The sequence below is a fragment of the Nanorana parkeri genome, unplaced genomic scaffold (assembly GCF_000935625.1).
Source record: "Nanorana parkeri isolate BGI_ZX_2015 unplaced genomic scaffold, ASM93562v1 scaffold389, whole genome shotgun sequence".
NCBI classification, from domain to species: domain Eukaryota; kingdom Metazoa; phylum Chordata; class Amphibia; order Anura; family Dicroglossidae; genus Nanorana; species Nanorana parkeri.
This window is the reverse complement of record NW_017306657.1, coordinates 1278477-1298658: the sequence shown is the minus strand read 5'-3', so window position 1 is coordinate 1298658 and position 20182 is coordinate 1278477. Positions and strand designations below refer to the sequence as shown.

At 39.0% G+C, this 20182-nt stretch overlaps 1 protein-coding gene and 1 pseudogene across 1 annotated transcript; both read left to right on the top strand.

Annotated features, from left to right (window-relative positions):
- Window positions 1–894: 894 nt before the first annotated feature.
- LOC108789358 lies at window positions 895–5633 on the top strand (annotated as a pseudogene).
- A 2780-nt stretch (window positions 5634–8413) lies between these two features.
- Window positions 8414–17711, top strand: LOC108789357 (ficolin-2-like). Its single transcript, XM_018559338.1, has 8 exons — window positions 8414–8480; window positions 9293–9406; window positions 9910–9954; window positions 11688–11726; window positions 12822–12946; window positions 14892–15021; window positions 16302–16433; window positions 17455–17711. Exons 1-8 carry the CDS (start codon window positions 8414–8416, stop codon window positions 17709–17711), a joined length of 909 nt encoding a protein of 302 aa, XP_018414840.1.
- Window positions 17712–20182: the final 2471 nt, after the last annotated feature.

Genomic DNA, 20182 nt, shown 5'->3' with positions numbered 1-20182 from the left:
ATACTTCCCATATGTTCTTGGACAATCAAAATATGCCTTGACAGATTTCATGGTGATTGGATTAAGGTGACTGAGCTACCCATGTGACTGTAAGAGCTGGGGTATATTCATAACACTCATTAAAGTTGAAGAACTTGCTTGAATAAGCATCATATTTAGGGTGTAACATGAAACATGGTCACATCGCAACCCCACCACTGCTGTGATTTCTGGAATTCGGTGCGACTGTGTGTTGGTCCACCCACACAACCATTCACAGATCCCTTGACTGTGAATGGAGAAACTACCAGTCCCACCAGTCACCGCAGCAGCATCACCACACTTGTAGTCCATTTATTTTTCCTGCAATCCATGCTACTGAATGTTTGTACCATGGTGAATCTGCGGGTGCCAGAGCATTGCACTAATCATAGTTGCATTGCTTTACTGGCTCCAATGGAAACAAAAACTATAAAAGTACATATTTTTTATTTTATTAATTTTATTAAGAAATCCCAAAAATATCTCTTTAAATATTTCTATTTTCTACATAGCTTTTGCTATGTGTATTCACCAGCACTAACCCTTTCCCATGAAATGCCTGTTATCCATACCAGCAGATATGCCAAATCAGATAACAGAGACTGCAGAAATTTAAGAAGCAGAACAGGAGTCTGTGACATAAACCCTTGTATACAGCTTCTCCTATCTGCAGTTCTGAGAACATCATATTATATATAGTGTTTACAACTGTTACATATTTATGATACAATATCATATTTAAGCCCACTTTCTGGCTTTAAGAAGGTTATCATAGGATAAGTATCGAAAAAATATCAAAACAAAATACCTTTAAAGAGAACCTGAAACATATTGTATATGGCAGGGAAGCAGCTTATAATGTTTCCAATTCAGGTTTTTCAGAGACGCTTGGATGGATCTGTAGATTTCTACCGTGACTGGAATTCCTACAAGTTGGGATTTGGAAGTCACCCGAGTGAATTCTGGTTGGGAAATGACAATCTTCATGCGATAACGTCAGAAGGTAACAAGAAATAAGATGTTCCCCCTAATTGTGTAGAGAAGTCACAGTGGTTCAAACCCGCTGACATAGAAACATGGGGACTGCTGCTACAAACACTGGAAGCCTGGTACCTTCTAATATGGATTTTTGGAAGTGTGGATATAAAGCGCGGGACCCGTGTGTTATTCTCTTGGTGTCTCTCCAACAGTAGTTAACTGATGTTAATATGTTCCAAGTACCATTCCCACTCCTACGGTCGTGCAATTCAAAAAGGCATTTGTGGCGCTCAAGGTGACCGCACGAAAGGCACCGTGCAAACACCAGCAGTAAATTCAAGTATTTCACCGGCACACACTTGGAAAATCAAATATTAATATTACATTGATATATTTATTCGGTGAAGGATGTCACATAATGTCATAAGGTGCTATGACATTATGTGACATCCTTCACCGAATAAATATATCAATGTAATATTGATATTTGATTTTCCAAGTGTGAAACCAGAGAGAACTAGACATATAGCATCTTCAGAACAAGGTTAGCAATAATGCCTGCTTTTTCATTAGGCCAGCAAAAACAGCCCGTTTTACTTATGACAGGCTTATTTTCATGAAAAGTACAAAGTGTTCATCCCTTTATATTTTACCATTTTCCTAACTTTCATCTTAATAAATATTTTCTTTTGTTTACTTTGTTAAACATGATTTGCATCAAATCTTTCTTTTAGGGATAACCATTTAGTAAAGGGTGCACCCATGAGGCTCAGTTTGCAAACCATGCTGACCATCTGGGCCATTCAGTGGCACTGTGCAAGCTGATCCCTCCTGCTGTCTAGGTCTGTTTAAGCATATCAGCCATTGCAAAGATCAGCTTTGTGTTTTATCCCTCCATACTGCCAATTTGAAATTGAGAATGCCTACAATGGCTGCACCAATTACATTTTAAGACTTTTTTTTTCAGGTAACTGAAAGCTGCACATTGATTTTCAGGATTTTGAAAACACCAAATATTATGCAAAGCACGACTCAGAGAAGTCAGAGAAATACAAATTAATGCTTGGGAGATTCACAGGGGGAAATACAGGTAAACAAATGCAGGGGTAATTGTGACGACATGGTGATGAGTTTATAAGTTAAATGTGTATTGGTGTTGGGTTATGTTTGAGTGTGTTATGCTGTGTGACCTGGTTATGAAAAGACTATCAGCACCATCCCTCGTTATCTCCCATTGTTCTCTGAGGGAGCTTAGAACAATGACATTCTGGCCAGGCTCTGCTATGGCTGTCTGGAGCTATTTAGCAGGTGGACACCTGTGGTGTTGTGAAGACAGGATTTCTGGGGAGGGGAAGGGGGATGTGATGGGATTATATTCTGATCTGATCACTTTCTGTATAAAAGTTTGTGCAGTTTCTCAATAAACCAGAGTTTGTTTCACCTACACTCAAGCCTTGGCTAGTGACTGGGGAAACTGGGAGCTAAAGATCAGCGGGTTCCAATATCTCCTCAGCAAGGAAGAAGACAGCGGCGGACATACTCCTCCTGAGTACGGGGGTCCATCACAGTAATAAAATTAAGATAGACCCTACAGACTGTATTTCATAGCTTCATAAATTTGGTCAATAGGAAAAAAAAAATGTGTAGAAGATCGCCACCTACCGCTGATCACTGAACATGCAGCAGTCGTGATGTATGAAAAAGATTGCAAAATATGAGTAGTAGTAGTAGTAGTAGTAGTAGTAGTAGCAGCAGCAGCAGCAGCAGTAGTTTTCACACAATAAGGGTGTTGCGTTTCAAAATCTATACTTGGGTTATGTTATAAAGCTATTCAAGCAACTTTAAACTGAACACTTATTACTTGGCCACGAAGAAGTCTATGTTTTTAGCTGTTATTCCACCTATATAAAAAATCCTGCATATTACATACTTGATGCTTTGATCTGCATTTTGCCATTTTAAGTAAAACCTCAACCAGAACTCTTTTATCTAGGTTTAGATAGAGTAGGGAAGGATTAGAACCACTGTCGTGTTTTTATTGGTGTTCCTGTTGGGGAGAATTCCCCTCAATTCTTGTCCCAGTGATAGATGTCATAACAGCAGGAAGTGAGGGGACATCTTTCAGTTTGGACATCTTCTCCAGTGACAACTGTCAAAGATAAGATTCCTCTTTGATAGGTCATGTTATGTCATGTGGACATGAAATCTTCCCCCTATAGACACACATATTGATAAACCCCTCACAGGGGATATAACTTCAAGCCAATTTAAATAGGGCCCTTAAAACCCATGCTGAATTGCACTAATGCAAGGTGGTTAAATGAAGACTTCCACTGTGACATAACGTGCCTTCTGAGTGGCTCTGAATTTATATTCAAACATTTATCTTGTGCAATCAGTTTCCTGTCACGGTTACCAGTATCTTTATGTTCTGGACTCTAAGCTTGAAAATCTCTTTATGTTCCCTGATTTCATGCTCTGCCCTGTTTAGGTTGTGCAGCACAGAATCATGTGCCATGAAACTAAGACTACTACCAGAAGCAATGTGAAATACTTGCTGGATCTGGCAGCAGTTGCTTAGATGAAACTCTGATAGCATTAGTGGTTGTGCGTGGCCATGCATGGAATTCAGCCTTTCTGTCTTGAAGAATGTAACGGTGCCTACGGTCGCATTGTTTTACTAATACTGCAAACCCTGACAGGTCCTCCTCCATTATTCACTCGAGCAGTAACAAAATTAAGTCACAGTTGCAAATGTATAAATAAATGGGTTATACCCAGTGAGAAATACCATAACTTACCTAATGTTTAAAGCGATACAAATTGTGTAAAAACTGGTTTGTGTTAATACATACTCTGAGCGAAGGCTCCTAAGTGGATACGGTGTGCTACAAAAAAGTATTTTTCAACAATAAAATCGTTTGAAAAACTTCAAAACATTAAGATGTCTTATTAATTAAAAAATAAAAGTGAGAATGCCACACATTGACAAAATATAAAAATCAAACCCTATAAATTCTCATTAGTGGGTGAATTTGTGAGTCATGAGATAATTAGACAAAAAGGGTAAAAATGTTCCGGTGCAAGATATTTAGAAATAAATGCGAATGTTTCCTCACAAAATGCAGAATATAGTGACCCAATAATAAATAAATCAAAAATTGACGAATAAGCAAACGAAATAAACGAAAAAATGTGTGTAAATAGTTCTTTCCCTTTTTGTCTAATTATCTCATGACTCACAAATTCACCCACTAATGAGATAATTTATAGGGTTTGATTTTGTGAGTCATGAGATAATTAGACAAAAAGGGTAAAAATGTTCCGGTGCAAGATATTTAGAAATAAATGCGAATGTTTCCTCACAAAATGCAGAATATAGTGACCCAATAATAAATAAATCAAAAATTGACGAATAAGCAAACGAAACAAACGAAAAAATATGTGTAAATAGTTCTTTTAAGTCCGGTCTTCCCCGCAGACAGAAAGCAAATACCAGATACAAAAATACACTGCTCTCCTAAGTCCTATCTTCCAATCAGCTGTCCCCCCAGGCAATCGGTACTCACCAGAGTTGGTGAGCATATATATATTGTGGCATTGTGAGGCAATACCACGGTGTTAGGTGGCCTCAAAGTCACCCAGGGTTCTCAGCCAGAGGGGCTGAGTGGCTCCAGGAAGACAGTACGTGTACCAGGAGAGAACTGCCTTTTCAGTTCTTTCTGGGTTTTCTGGATCAAGGTTGGGATCCTGGAGCCAGGAGATTTCTTAGAGCTCTGGGTGGGAAGAAATCTCCATTCCTGGGTCCATGCTTTGGTGGTGACCAGCACCTGATTGTGCACCTGTGTACATCCCTCATGAAGAGTGTGCTGGGATGTGTTCAGGGCCCCACCTGTGAGTCAGGAGAGCTCCACCCTGGAGTCAGTGGAGGCCAGTGCAGCAGGGAGCTGCGGGGTTTGCGAACCATATTGAGAGGATTGGCATGTTATTGCCGTTGTCTGGAGGAACCAGACAGTGGCCCTAAAGATTGAGGCCGGAGCAGCAGTGCTGCAAGAGAGACAGATGTCGGTGAGCCCTTATCTGTTATATGCTACAGCGAGCTATTTATGTTGGATTTCATGTTATCTACCGTTTTGAAAGCAAATAAACTGCATCTGACTTGCACCTCCGGTCTACAGTGGAGTGTCCTTGTTACAATATATATATATATATATATAATCACTCAAAAGGGAAGGACCTCTACTCTCCCCGTTCCGATTCCCTCGGGTTCCTCTGACAGCTGACCGAACACTTTCAGGCACTTCTCCCCTGCATTTTCGTGGAGGTCCCGGCTATCTGTTGAAAGCAGATGCCGGCTTTTCTCATCCGTGAACAGCAGCGATTTGGAACGGTCCCGATCAGTGTTTTTTTAGGGTTATGGGAGAGAAAAGAACAACCCTCATGGTGTGGAGGTACACAAAGGAGGCTGGTGGTACAAAAAATGCCGCCATTCAAACCTAAATGTAATGTATCTGATTGGGGAGTGCCACACTGAGCCCACCAACGGAATTGTGTGGAAGACAAGGAGGTGATGGAATTACTACTACAAGTAAGTGGAAATAAAAATAAGACCCAGGATGAAATGATAGCAGGTGTAGAGAAACTACACCAAAGCTGGTTCCTGATGACACTTTCTGCACTCTGCATCAGTCCACCAAAAAGTCATGTCAATCTCAGTTATAAATATTGCCTGGCAAGCTGAGTCATGGTCTAGATTCTGATACACTCCAGTCACAAGATCTGCAAGTCCTACTTCTTGGCTCTTCTCTTAGCTTTTGGAGCCTCACTTCTGTCACATAGGACTGCTTTCAAGTCCACTTTTTGCATTCTCCAAACATAAAAAACATAAAATAGGTAAAAACCAGATCTCATCTCTAGATCACCCAAGAGATAATAAGTATCTCTAAGGTGGTTTCAAGTATATCTAAAGTCAGTTTACTAGTATTGGGTAGGGTGGGGAAGAACTGTGCCCCACAGGGGAGATTAATCCTTGTCAATGGGTCAAAAAATGATGGGGAATCCAAAAATGTGCAGTTGTCATGGAAACAGGAGGTGACATTTTTCAATGGGGACAGCTGTTTAGGAGAGGAACAGGAAGTAAAGGGAAATCTTCCCCCACAGGACACAGACAAGGGGTTTACCCTCTCTACCCTATAAAAAACAGTTTTGGCTTTAGATACTCTTTAGTAATATGTTGAGCATGGACTGCCCTTAAATATAGCTCAATACTGTAGCATTTGCAGGCTTATATACCAATATGTAGTAACATTTATTTAACCTTCCATATAGTTTCAGGAATGCCTAGAACTTCCTCAAAGTGGTATTAACATGTCTGAAAGACAAACTTCCTTTGTTATCCAAACTTACCACATTCTTTGTTTTTTACTGCATTGCAACATTGAAATGTGTTTGTTTGCTATAATCACCTTACACTTTCTTATACAAGGTACAATGCATTATGAAAACTTTAAGATATTATTCACACGTCTTATAAAAAAAAGGGAAGCTCTACAATAAATAACATTACTAGTTAACAACAGAAATAATTCCATGCAGTGATTGACCTGGTTTATAAAGGTGATTATAAGAAAGTTTTATTCAGATGTGGAACTGTATCTAATATTATTATTATTATTAATGTTTCAAAATATATAATTTAATTTTCATTTGTGCTTCCAATAAAGAAAACTGTGAACTGATTCAGCGTGGATTAATTTAATAAAGGCATTAAAGAAGGAAGTGTGTGTGTGGGGGAGGAGGGCTGACACAGAAGACTAGAAGATATATGAGGTTTTATTTAATTAGTAAAAAAAAATCTGAAGCCCACTGCCTCCTTTTCTTCAGTTTTTATAAATGAGTGATTTAAGGTAAAAATGCTTTTATCTATCTAAAATCTGCTTCCTGGTTGGACAGACGCAAAGAACAAAGGCAGGAAAGCCACTGAAACTTCTGAACCAAAACAAAAAGCATTGGCCAATAGCTGTCATAAAGTGATGATTCTGAAGTAACACTCCAAAACATTTCCTTGTTTCTTTTTTCGGATAGAACAGAAAATGGTTAGAACATTTAGAACAATAAAATAATTGATTCTCTCTGGGATCTATGAAATTCATCCATCTGTCTTTAATCATCTTATGCATCCTGTCTGTCTGTAGCATAGTGGTCTTTTTACATTTCACCCTGTGTAGTAGCCATCCAGACAGCTTCTTCCACTGAAATCAAGGGAATCCATTGAAGTCCCCTGAGCTATGAAAGAACTCCAAGGTAAATGTATGCAGTGTTATTGTGCATTGTGTTCATTGGCACACTAACACAACCTGTTCAACCTAGATTTGTACTGATAAGGAATTAGTATAAGTACAAATTAGGTAAGAAAAATGATGGAATCCTAATATCAAAACTTTTTTTAGTTTTGGATAGAGAAAAAATAGCTAAAACTCTCTTTTTATTTTTGTTGCAAGCGTCCTTTTGGGTTTCCCTTTAATTTCTGTACTGGAGACACAACAGGAGCTGAGAGAAAATCTATCCAAAATAAGAGAAATCCCTTCTTACACAGTTTTCACAGGTGTCCCTATTGAAAGATTTTGGTCTTCTCATCACGTAATGTCCTGATAACAGTGGTCACCAGGACTGCAAAGTTGGGACATAGACAGTGACAGTGGTTCTAATTCTTCCCTACTTTATCCAGAACTTGACATTTTGGGCATTAGACACAGTTTAAAGTTAAAAGGCCAAACAAATCACAAGCAATTCGCAGGATCTTTACACCCACTCTTTATAAACCTGAAACATGTTTTTAAAATAATGTCTCTGTATTGCTTATGTCCCTCGGCGCTCATCTTTGCACTTCCATCTCTGTCTGGGCCTGTGTGGAAGGGCTTTTGTTCTCATCAGAACTGCTTCTCTCGCCATACAGGTCTATGGACATGCAGGTCAACTGAAGATCAAATTCACCAGTTATTGAATTCTGAATGATCTCATAGGCTTCCTTAACTGATTTCAACAGCATGCTGCATTTGCCCGTCGAAACAAGCCCAATGCCCTTTGCCACAGGCTCTTTGATAGTTGCCAGCTTGGGGCAGGGTAATGCTACATCTTATTTTTCTGGTTGTATTTGACACTTTTTGTGTTGTGACATAGACTTACATATAGTTATTTTTGGAATCACTTAAGCAATGCCAGATTGCCTAACACCTAAATGACTCACAAAACTCACAAAGGGTATGGGATATAGAGAGACAAACCACCAAAAACATCTGCTACTTTGTTACAGGAAACTACAGAACCTTACTGGGACACACTTGTTTTTCACAGAAGAGCAAGTACAACAAAAAGTCCCCAATTCATGTCTTTTAATTATTATTTTACTAGAACAATGTTGATTCCATGCTTGGCCCTGCTTGGACTTGTAACACTGTGTGCTTCTACAGACACATGTCCAGGTAAGTAACTTGTAAAGTTTTGATAAAATAATTACTATAATAACTATTCATTAACCAGTGCTAATTCTTAAATGCTATTTCTTAAAGAGTCACTAAACCCAAAAGTGATATTTTAGTTATTGATGAAGTTAGATGTGCAGAATCAAACCATGGCTTCGTATATGATTTGGACACACCAACAGTGAGATCTCCCTGCTAAAATCCCTGATTTTCTTCCTGCCAATCTAGGAATTTTTTATATTTCCACCCACTTTTGTGTATTCTAGCTTCCCCTGTTACATTCTCCATGATATTGTATAACTAAAATATCCATTTGTAAAGTGGGAACTCCTCATAGTGGCCACAGCAGGTGTGCTGACCTGGGAACACAGAAATAGAGTCCCTGAGAATAAAGTGTTTGATGCTCAAGCACGGGTAAGAACATTTTCAATAGGTTGATTGATAAGCAGCCATTTTCATCTAAAAAGGTGGCAGACCCGAGTGGAAAATTCAGCTGAATCATTAATTTTCTTTGTTGTGTCATGCAATAGTTTTTGAGCAATCATTAAGCTATCAAATATATGATTGATAAATCATTTATAATTATTTATGTGGCCAGTATAAGTGTATCATCTCGCTGGGATTTAAGGTGGTAGAGTATTAATGATTTCAAAGCCATAACAGAGATATAAGAAATTATAGCCAGATCTTCCTTGATCAGAGTGATGTAGTCAATCAATCACTTTTATTTTATCTGATAAACAGAAATAGAAAAGCCACTATAGAGATTACATACATATAAAATAAAAGTGCTTCCTTTTTATTTGTCCTAGAGGTAAAAGTAATCGGAGTTGGGGACTCGGACAAGCTGACCATTATCAGAGGATGTCCTGGGCTTCCTGGAACTCCAGGACAGAAGGGAGAACCGGGTGCTCCAGGTCAGATTGGTAAATAGAATATTTATATTATATCATTCATATTCAAGACAGGAAATGCTTTATGTACTATATACAAATATAGCATTTTATTAATAACACCAGGACATACATGTGCATGAACAGGCAACTTGAATTTAATTACTATTCATGTGTGTATTTTATTGCTATCTGTCGTTTGTTTTTTGCTGCAACTGGCAATAGTGCTTTATGCTTTTTTTGACGAGTAAGCAACAAAATGTCATGACTTGTTGGGAGAAAATGTGGTTAGAAACAAATTGTGAGATTTCACATGATTTTTCTGGTCTGCATAGTAATTTTGCAATTTACAGAGTAGGGTGGCTATGGGTTCTGCCAGCGCCTGAGGGTATATGCTGCTTCCATGACTGCACCAGTTTATTGAAAGTCGAACATTCAGGATTTAGGCTTTATTTAGTGCAATTTTATTATTTCTACAGCCCACCTGTTCAAACAATATATCAAATTGCAGTCTAACCATTTTTTGTTTATCTTAGGACCACAAGGAGCCGTAGGAAAATCTGGACCCCAGGGTCAGAAAGGTTAGTGACAAATCTGAAGTTCATTTCCATATATAATTTTGACTTAATTCAACCAAAAGCCCCAAAGACTGGAAGAAGAAATCTTTACTCCGACTCCTGGAATGGTTGATAAGGGTGGATACAAAATTGCAGTTTATAGAAATCATTTTTTACTAGAGACACATACATAAACATTTGTATTCTGGAAATGTGGTTTTCTTTAAAAATATATGAATATGATGTTTGTTACATGTATGTTTGTGAAGTAAAAAAATACATTTTAATCAAATTTAATTAAAACAATTTAATAAAAATTTTAAGTATAATTAATATACTTTAAATACTGGAACTAAAACATTTCCTGCAAATCTGTTTAATGTTTATCTACTATTGAAGGTGTACCTGGTGACAAAGGAGGACAAGGAGAGAAAGGAGACAAGGATAGATATCTCATTAAACAAAGCATACCTAAAGACATTTAAAGGAGAACCATGGGGTAAGTGTTTTTCCCCATAGTTCTCCTAAGGGTCAGGGGAGGACACAAACTAGCGTCCTCCCATGACCCAAAGCTCAGTATACCGCGAGCTACAGCTCGCGGTATACTGAGACCGCCACAGCCGGGACGGATCCCAACATTACTGTCGAGATCCACCCAGCTGCGTGATTGACAGCTGGCTCTGCCTATCTAGAGGCAGAGCCAGCTGTACCCGCCCCCTCCCCTGTCCGTTCCGCCAGTCAGCGCTGGGGGATGGGAGCGGGGAAGGGGGAATCCCTGCAGGGAGCCGTGAGTGACAGTGACTGCTCTCTGCAGGGACATGATCAAGAAGTGAGCGAGCGACGGTATGTGTTCGCTCACTTCCCGATCTATTGAGCAGACGTGTGACAGTTTTGTTGTCACACGTCGGTTCGAACTATGAGGTTGAGTGAAAATCACTCACCTCATAGTTCTCCTTGAAGCAAATTTAATGTGCATACAGTATGTCTGAGTGGATTTTAGTGTATTGTTAGGAAAGACATGCACACTGCCAAAAATTATTTACCCCAGTATTAAAGTGTATGTAAACCCTAAAAATTAACTTCTCTTATTTACTACCTTTTGGTCTAAAAAAAACATTGAGAGCATTTTGCTATATCTGTTCAAAAAGTACACAAAACACCTTTGATCATGTCAGAAATCCAACGCTGCCCTGTGTCTTGTGCACACCTCCTGTGTTATCTCAAGCAGAGTAATAAGCCCTCCTAGTTCTTATCTTGGGGCTACAGAATGATTTGTGTATATGTACTGGAGAGTGGGAAAGTGGAAGTAGTTTAGCAAAAGATGAATATGTAGAGCTGACACCACTCAGTGTACAAAAATGCTAGGTGTTGACTTAGGAGCTGAGCACATTTTTGGCAGATCAACAGGTATTTTTCTGTCTTTAGCGGTATAAAATAAGGGAAATGTGCATGAAGTGCCAAGATGTACTGCATATTTTTTATTTTTCCCGTAGGTATACTTTGGGCTCAGAGTTCCCTGTCTTCTATAATTGTGCTAAGCTGATGTTTTTTTTACATGAACAAGCACACATTTGCTGATTGTTAAAACGCGCACGCAGCCTGCGCGTGTGCGTGTTGGGCTTCGTAAACCAGCCCCAATATATCAATGTATCAGAAATTACTTTAATGTGATATATTTTAGCATTTTAGGAAGAATGAGGCATACTTATACTGTATATGTATGTAATGACTGCCATAAATGTATCTCTTTCCTAAAGGAGAAAAGGGAGATATGGGAAGAACCGACAGCCTCATTGGTAAGTGATATATACTGTATGCATAAAAAAAAAATGTTTGGAAATACTGCTTGGCCTTATTTACCAGCACAAAACAATGATTTGACCAGTGAAATGTCTCAGCCGAGTACAGTTGGCCAGTCCTGAGCTATGGAAAAGTGGAGTTATACTGTTATGTGCACTCCGAAGCTGGGAGTGAGGCAGTTTACAGGACAGTCTTCAGGTAACCTTTGACTCGTGACCCTGAATCTGACAATTTAGACTCAGACAAAGTAAGCAAAGCTAAATAACAGGGCATATAAACATTGTTCATACACATATTTATAAAAAAAAAGTATACTTTTTAAATTACATTAAAAGGTTAAAATTTAAGCTGGCCATACACTGCTTAGATTTTCAAAAGAACTTTCGACTTTCAAATAGTTGATTGAGTCAAATGGACGATCAATTTCGACTGTAGTGATGAAAAAACGAATGGATCGGCTGAGCCGAAGCGCTGGCAGCTCACTCGCTGCCTTTCGCCCCTATTCTCGAGCGGCATTCGAGCGGATATTCTGCTCGGTACCTCCGAGGTAGTGAGCAGAATAGAAAATAAAATAAGTAAAATGAATGTGAAAAAAAGTAGAAAAACTATTCGCTGCTACTGAAGATCTAATGCCTAGCCCTCTTCAGCTGTTGCTCAAATACCCAGTATCAGCGTGTGTTCTTATTGATTCTCCACTGCAGAATACTGAAAGGGACTGGTGATTCTGGAATTCTGTTCTGTCTATCTTTGCCTTGGATGTCCTAAGCCCTAAACCCTCTCTCCCAATTCATGTGTTCTAATAAAAGTTCTTCAGCATTATACCTCTGTCCTGGATTGCAGCTCTATCAGTAACAAGTACAGGGCAGTTAATGCTAATGGGGCTTTAGGTTGCTAAAATCCTCTAGACAGGTTATGGAAGACCCGATTATTCCAGCGGCTAGTTAGGGGGTAGCACTACACTTACAAACGTTCGTTCAGAAATCTACTAATGGATGGCCAGCTTTATAGTGATTGAGCTCAAGTCTAGTTTAAATGATATAATGTCACTTTAATCATAAGCACATATATAATCATTATAAACTATTTTCTAGCAAAAGACTGTAAAGAGCTGCTATATCAAGGACAGGTCTTGAGTGACTGGTACACCATATACCTGGATGACAACACCCAGCTGAAGGTGCTGTGTGACATGCACACTGACGGTGGTGGCTGGCTTGTAAGTATTACAAATTCTTTAGTTTAGGTGCCCTCCAACCACCATTTCTATCAAGGCAGGATGCTGCGATACCGCACAGAGAATTGGGCAGTGATGTGCAGTAACCCATACATGGCCAGATTTACTCACTTTGCTGCCCTAAGGCCAGGGTCCTTAATGCACTCCCCTCCCCCAGGGCTGCGTTTGGGTCTCAGCAGGGCTGCGTGCAGGTCTCAGCAGTCATGCGTGCAGGTCTCTGCAGTGATGCATGCAAGTCTCACCAGGGATGCAATGAGGTTGAACAACATGACAAGATTTTTTTTTAGGGCTGCGGAAATTAACGATTAATCCTTCGATTAATCGTTAATTTTTTTGATCGATCAAAATTATTTTGATCGATCAAAGCCATACTCACCTCTCCGCCGGCTTCCGGGTCTTCCGTCGATGTCCGTGACGTCACTGGACTCCTCCCCCTTTCCTTCGTTACCCGATGGAATACACAGTGAGTACACAGCCTAACTCTACTGGCCGCCCGGGAGAGTGGTTTTCTGCTCTCTTGAGATTAATAACGTGCTGGATTAGTGTGATCCTAGTTCATTTTATTACTTCATTGCTGTGCTGTATGTGTATAGGCCAATGTAGTTGGATCTGTATGTGCGTTATAATTAATCGAAATTAATCGATTAATCGATTTAAAAAAAATTCGATTAATCGAACAGGAAAATTTTAATCATTACCAGCCCTATTTTTTTTTTTAGACGAAATGCGAAATTCGGATCCGAAATCCGTTAACGGAATTTCGTATTTCATTTGGTTGACCAATCAGAAGTTTTCTCTTCTGCTGCTGAGGGTTGCATTACAATACACAGGCAGGAAATACGAAATTCCGTTAACGTATTTTCGTTCCGTTACGAACATTCATTATGATCAAGTTAAAAAGCAAAAATACCTTTGTTAATATATTCCAGTTAACGGAATTTCATATTTCGGATTTAAAAAAAAAAACTACCATCGACTCCAATATTAACAAAGGTATTTTTGCTTTTTAACTTCATCATAATGAATGTTCTTAAAGTTACGAAAATATGACAAAACGAATGAAAATTCGTATTTCTTACGAATCTGAATTGAGTTTCGGACACAAATTACGAAATAACGGATATTCCGAAACAAATTTTCTGACGGCGCACAAGTCTACTCTGCGTTCCTGCAGAGCTCAAATGACAGCTGACAGCCGGCCTCATGGGTTGCTATGAGGGTGGTTCTGCCAGTCATTGCAGTTATAGATTTTGCATACTTGCTGCCCTCTCATTCCAAGCAAGCAAGGTAAATGTTGGTTATAATAAGCGATTTTAGCAGCTCCTCACTCACAGTAAGAAAAACAAACAATATCCTGTTCTTAGTTGAACTAGATTTTTTGTTTAAATCATTTTTGAAGTTTATACAAGGAGAATGGAGTAGAATTAGAGCATTCCCTTAACAAGAATGTATAACAGCCTTTTTACCTTGGTGAAAGCCTTCAAATTATTTTCAGGTCAAGGAAATCCCTCCTCAAAATGATTCTATTTACAGCTCACTGTACATTAGTGTGATAAGTTGTAGATCTAAAAAAAAAGATAAGGAATGTTGCGTATTTAGCATGTCATATTGCGGTCAGTACAGAATGGCTCTGTTACGTTGGTAGTCAGTTGAGAAATGCCTCTTTTACATTTTTGATTATTGTAGTGACCTTTTATATTGGTGGTTAGTAGAGAAATGCCTCCTTACATTTACAGCCAAGAGGCATGGTACCGGGGCTATGTAGGAATGTCAGGATGAAATGCAGTTCAACACTGCTCACCGTTCAATGAAACCCTAAGCTTTGACGGAACCCAAGTTAAAAAAGATTGGTTTACAAAATAGTGTGTGTGTGGTGGCTTTTTAGTCTTGACAAGGAAAATAACTAAGAATGACTTTTCTTGCTCAGGTTTTTCAGAGAAGAAGGGATGGCTCAGTGGATTTTTACCGCAACTGGAATTCCTACAAGGTTGGGTTTGGAAGCCGTCTGAGGGAATTCTGGTTTGGCAATGACAATCTTCATGCGCTAACGTCAATAGGTAATTGGGCCACCAGTGGATTTTGAAATGAGACTGGTATTATTTTTTACCGTAGAGGTACAACTCATGGTCCTGGAAACGATATACTATATCAGTGTTTACTAAACTTTGGTTAGGAACTGGCAGGGAGTAAACTTTGAACCAGAGTGTACTCAAATACTGTTGGACTCTTAGTGCCTGTATCCCATCCTCCTCAATCTCTGTCTTGCCATCAGGGAGTGAAAAATTCCAACATGGATTGCCATGATATGGGGAAGTTGTGCTAGTAAAATTGATAAATGTATTTCTGCAGTTTGTTTCATATGTCCTTGTACAGTGATGTAATAAATCTGGTCTGGCCTATAACTTCCCTTCCTGGGCAGGCCAGCCCTACAATTACAAGCAGCACTGCCTGTTGGCTTGAAGTCGTCATGGACAAGTGCAGGGGAAGGGAGGATTATGCGCACCTAAAATTTCCCTTCTAAAATAAGTAAATCAGCTTTACTTCAACATTCACCTTCAATCCAGAGATTTTTTCCCTACTTTTTTCTGTCCTTTGTCTGACAGTCAGCATCATATAAACCCACTTCCTCTAGGCCCAGGTTGTCCTGGACCTGACCCAGCCTGTGACTGGACAGGAAAAGGCACACAGTGATGGGTTTATATCTCTGTCACTCTGATTTCCCTTTTTATCAGTTTTTTTTATTTGTCAGCACATGCATGTATTGGCTCCTTGTGCTGCTTCTTCCTCTCACACTCCAGCCCTGCTGTACAAGGACTGCAGGAGGCTGATTCCAGATCAAAGTTTAATGATGTTTTAATCATTACTTAGTTGCATTCATGTGTGTCTTTTATATCTCCTTAGAGTTCAACGTTAAGCTTGTAGAGACCTTTGCAATCCCCTTTTTCAAAATTGTGTACTTGCCCTTGTTTGGCCTTGGACAACAGAGATCCAAGACAGGATTATCTTCCAATTGCTTTCTGCCAAATGCCTCCTCCATTTTTTTTTTTGTACAGCAACATTCTATTTCTCTCTCAGCTTCATGGGTAAATGCCCCCGGAGCTGATATTTCATGTTGAACAAATTTCATTATTGAAGGTTAATGTATAAATCCATTAGGTTGATTATAAATTGGCTGTTGCTTCAGCCCATTGATGTTTCCAGCAAGCTATGTTTTCAACTGTTTCCAATAAACATTTTGGGAAAGAAAAAAACCATTAGGGAAAAACCTAAGTGAATGAGAGATGTTCTCCTATAATAGCTGCAGCCAGGGCTAAACAACTTCTTTTTTTTTTTATAGGTACTTGGGAGCTGCGCATTGATTTTCATTTTGACAACCGATGGTATTTTGCTAAGTATGCCTCCGTTGGGGTTCTTGGAGAGTCGGAGAAATACAAATTATCACTGGGAAACTTCACAGAAGCAAATGCAGGTAAAAGACACATTTACCAAGTGACCAACCCTATGGTGAATAACTATATGCTGTGCTTCCCTAACAAATCTATAAATGGGCAATGAAAGAAAAAAAAAATGGGGGGGAGGGGGGTGCACCCCGTGGGTGTACATCTGGAGGGGCGAGTCCACTGTCCTTCACCCCTACTGCCTTGTCCTATGGCTTCTTTCCAAATTCTTTGTACTCTTACTATGTAGGTATCTGTTCTTTCCAGTCCTAGTCCTCTCTTCCTTTATCTTTCTGTGCTCCCCATCCATTTTGTGTTGTCTCTTTTCTTTCCTTTCCCTTACTGGGAGTTACTGTCTCCTACTGCACACATAACCTACTGAGGCACTAATAACACCACGTATTCACGTTACCGGGAGGTTAACCAGCTTGTATGACTCTTTCTTTATGTGGTTGATGCCTGCTTCTCATTTTCAGTATTTTTCTACATTGTGTATTGGATGGCTATGCTCCCTTCCTCTTTTTTATACCCCCTTGTTCTTACCATGTTTTTTTTTTGGATAGTTTGATTATTATGTTGACTCTTGGTTTGCTGATTGAATTGTACTGCTTATGTATGTCCTTCTTTATACTTAATTAAAATTTAACTGGAAAAAAAATGGCAATGTGTTCGCCATCTATTGCCCACTTCAGAATGCAGCAGCTGTGCTTTATGTCACGTCAAAAATATGTGTCATTGCTGACCTCCTTTAGAAAATTTTAGCCTTCTGACTGTCTTAATAAGACTCTAGTATAAACACTTTCAGAGTTACTGACCTAGAACTGTATGCAGATCAGGACGTCTGGGCAAAGGGAGCGGTCCTTCATTTCATACTTGAATTAAACCAGTGACTGAAGCAAGAGGCAAGGAGAGGGCAGCAGTGGTCTGATGACATGTTTCTATGTCTATCTATCTATCTTTTTTTCATCTTAAGATAATGGCAGCTACAACATGAAAATGTCACAGATTAGAGTAAAACCACTTATAATTTTTCCTTGCAATTAATTGTCACAGGAGACTCCCTTACCTACCACAATGGTGAAATGTTTTCCACGATAGACCAGGACCATGACACGAATGTTGGGAACTGTGCGAAGACATGCAAAGGCGGCTGGTGGTATAAGAGTTGTTACAATGCAAACCTGAATGGGCTCTATCTTCTGGGGGAAATCAACAGTGAGTCCTCTGGTGGAAGTGTGTGGAAGACCGGGAAGGGATTTAAATATTCCTACAAGTACATTGAAATGAAGATCAGACCCAGCATGACATAATAGCTGGTGGATATTTAAAACACCCAAAAACTTTACAGCCTGGTCCAAAGAGAAATACCCACCTCCAATAATCACACCTTCTCTAGCCTGACTACTGCATATGTTTTTATTTTATTGAAAAGAGGAGAACTAATACTCCCACTGGCTTTATACATTTTTGGAAGATTCACTACGTGAAATATCCACTGCAGTATTTCTTGACTATATTATTAGTATTACTTCTGTCATAGACAAAGCATTTATGCTCCAGTTACATTCTCCATAATAATAATAAAAAATCAACTTAGAGAGTGGGATCTTCTTGCAATGATTGCAGCAGGTATATAGGCCTGGGAAAGCATGTCCAAAGATCTTGCCAACAGACTATCTAAGCGATAGTGTACACAGGGTCAGGTTGAGGTCAGCTTTATATCATATTAAGGTTTTCTGGCCTCAAACATAATGGCTGGCTTCTGTTTTTCTACTTTTGTTCCCAATGGCCCCTGTGTGTGTTGTAAAGTAGCCATCAAACCAAGCTCATTCCCATTATGGACTGCAATCCCATGTTTAGTTTACTAATTTGTATTGACATTGTAGTCCATCACAGGAGTGAGCTTGGAGTGGTCGCTCCTTTAGAACACACACAGGGAGCATGGGGAACAAAAGTAGCCACCCTCCAGAAGGAAAGACAGTGTCAGCACCAATTCAGAGATGATTTGAGGATCTATAGCTGAGTGATACACAAATAAGGTAAATTTCTGTTAATACTTAAAGTCTCTCTAAACTTAGAAGTTAAACCTTAAAAATACATTCAAGTACCTTACCCTATTAACAAAAATGTACCTTATTTGTGTATCACTCAGCTGTAGATCCCCAAATCATCCCTGAATTAATGCTGATACTGTCCTTTATTCTGGAGGGTGGCTGCTTTTGTTCCCCATGGTCCCTGTGTATCTTGTAAAGTAGCCACAGCTCCAAGCTCGCTCCCGTGATAGACTATAACTTCAATACAAATGAGCAAACTGACCATGAGATTGTAGTCCATCACGGGAGCGAGGCCCTTAATCAGACATGCATAGCCTTGTCACACATAATTATCTGAAAGTAGACTTTGTTTTAAGGTTGTTTTTCTGAAATAGTTGCAGTACTCCTTTCTTAATCTCTTGGTTCCTCACACTATAAATAATTGGGTTCATGAATGGTGTCAAGACAGTAAATAGAAGATATTTGATTGTCCTTTCATAAAATGTCTTATTTCCAACTGGAAGGATATATATGGACGTCTGAGCTCCAAAATAGATCAAGATAGTGACAAGGTGGGCACTGCACGTGGAGAAGGCCTTCCACTGACCTGCAATGGATGTTATTTTAAAAATTGATATGAGAATATAGATATAAGAGACAGTAATAAGCACAAATGGTAAAAACATAAGAGGAAAGGCAATTAGGAAATCTTCAGTCTCCACAAGTGACGTGTCCGAAGAAGCAATGGCTAAGATTGGGCCAAAGTCACAGAAGAAATGTTCAATGATATTGGAACCACAAAATTTTACCTGGGACCAAGTGACTATTTCAATTGGGTAGAAGACAAAGCAGATTGCCCAAGGCCAACAGATAGAGTGCAGGCAGAGTTTTTGGTTCATGATGGAAGAATACCGCAAAGGATGGCAGATGGCTAAATACCGGTCAAAAGCCATCACAGTGAGAATCAAACCTTGTGTGAGAGTTGAGGAAGCAAAAACATAATACTGAATGAGGCAACCGGCGATGGAAATTTTGGCTCCTTCTTTTAATAAGACATCTAACATGTTTGGCATAATATTGGTTGTGAATAAAATATCTGCCAAAGACAAATTTTTGAGGAAGATATACATAGGCACATTGAGATGTTGGCATGTTGACACTAGTACAATGATGGAGAGGTTTTCAGTTAAGATCAAAATATAGATTATTAGAAGCAGAACAAAAACTAGGATCTTGAAATCTGAAAAAGTCTTTAAACCAAGCATAAAAAACTCTGTAACATCTGTAAAATTGTCGCACATCTTTAAAAGAACTTGTAATCCTGTAATATAATAGGAACATCATCACATTTAAGGGAAAGAAAGCTATATAAAAAAAAAAAAGAAACACTTGGGAATACTGGTTAACAGAAAGCTAGCTGCAGCACTCAGTACCAGTCAGCAGCCGCAAAAGCAAACAAAATACTGGGATATATTAAAAGGGAAATAAAAATATGTGATGCAAATATCACACTGCTCCTATATATAATCACTTGTAAATCAACATCTTGAATATTAATTGCAGGATAGAAGAATTTGGTATAAGTTTAGGTAATAATTATTTACGGTAAGAGGGTTAGACTCTGGAATAGACATGTACTGTTCGTTTCATTCCCATTGAAATTTGTACTAATTTTCAGAAGTTTGTACATTTAGATGCATCCGAATTTCTGAAGGACAGAAATAACGAATCCGAGCGAAACCAAATGT

What these genes read in the sequence shown, in the direction of transcription:
- LOC108789357 (XM_018559338.1), top strand. Translation starts at nt 8,414, where the DNA reads ATGTTGATTCCATGCTTGGCCCTGCTTGGACTTGTAACACTGTGTGCT. An exon ending in GGGTGCTCCAGGTCAGATTG is followed by an intron (nt 9,407 to 9,909) that starts GTAAATAGAATA and finishes TGTTTATCTTAG; the next exon opens with GACCACAAGGAGCCGTAGGA. An exon ending in CTTCACAGAAGCAAATGCAG is followed by an intron (nt 16,434 to 17,454) that starts GTAAAAGACACA and finishes TAATTGTCACAG; the next exon opens with GAGACTCCCTTACCTACCAC.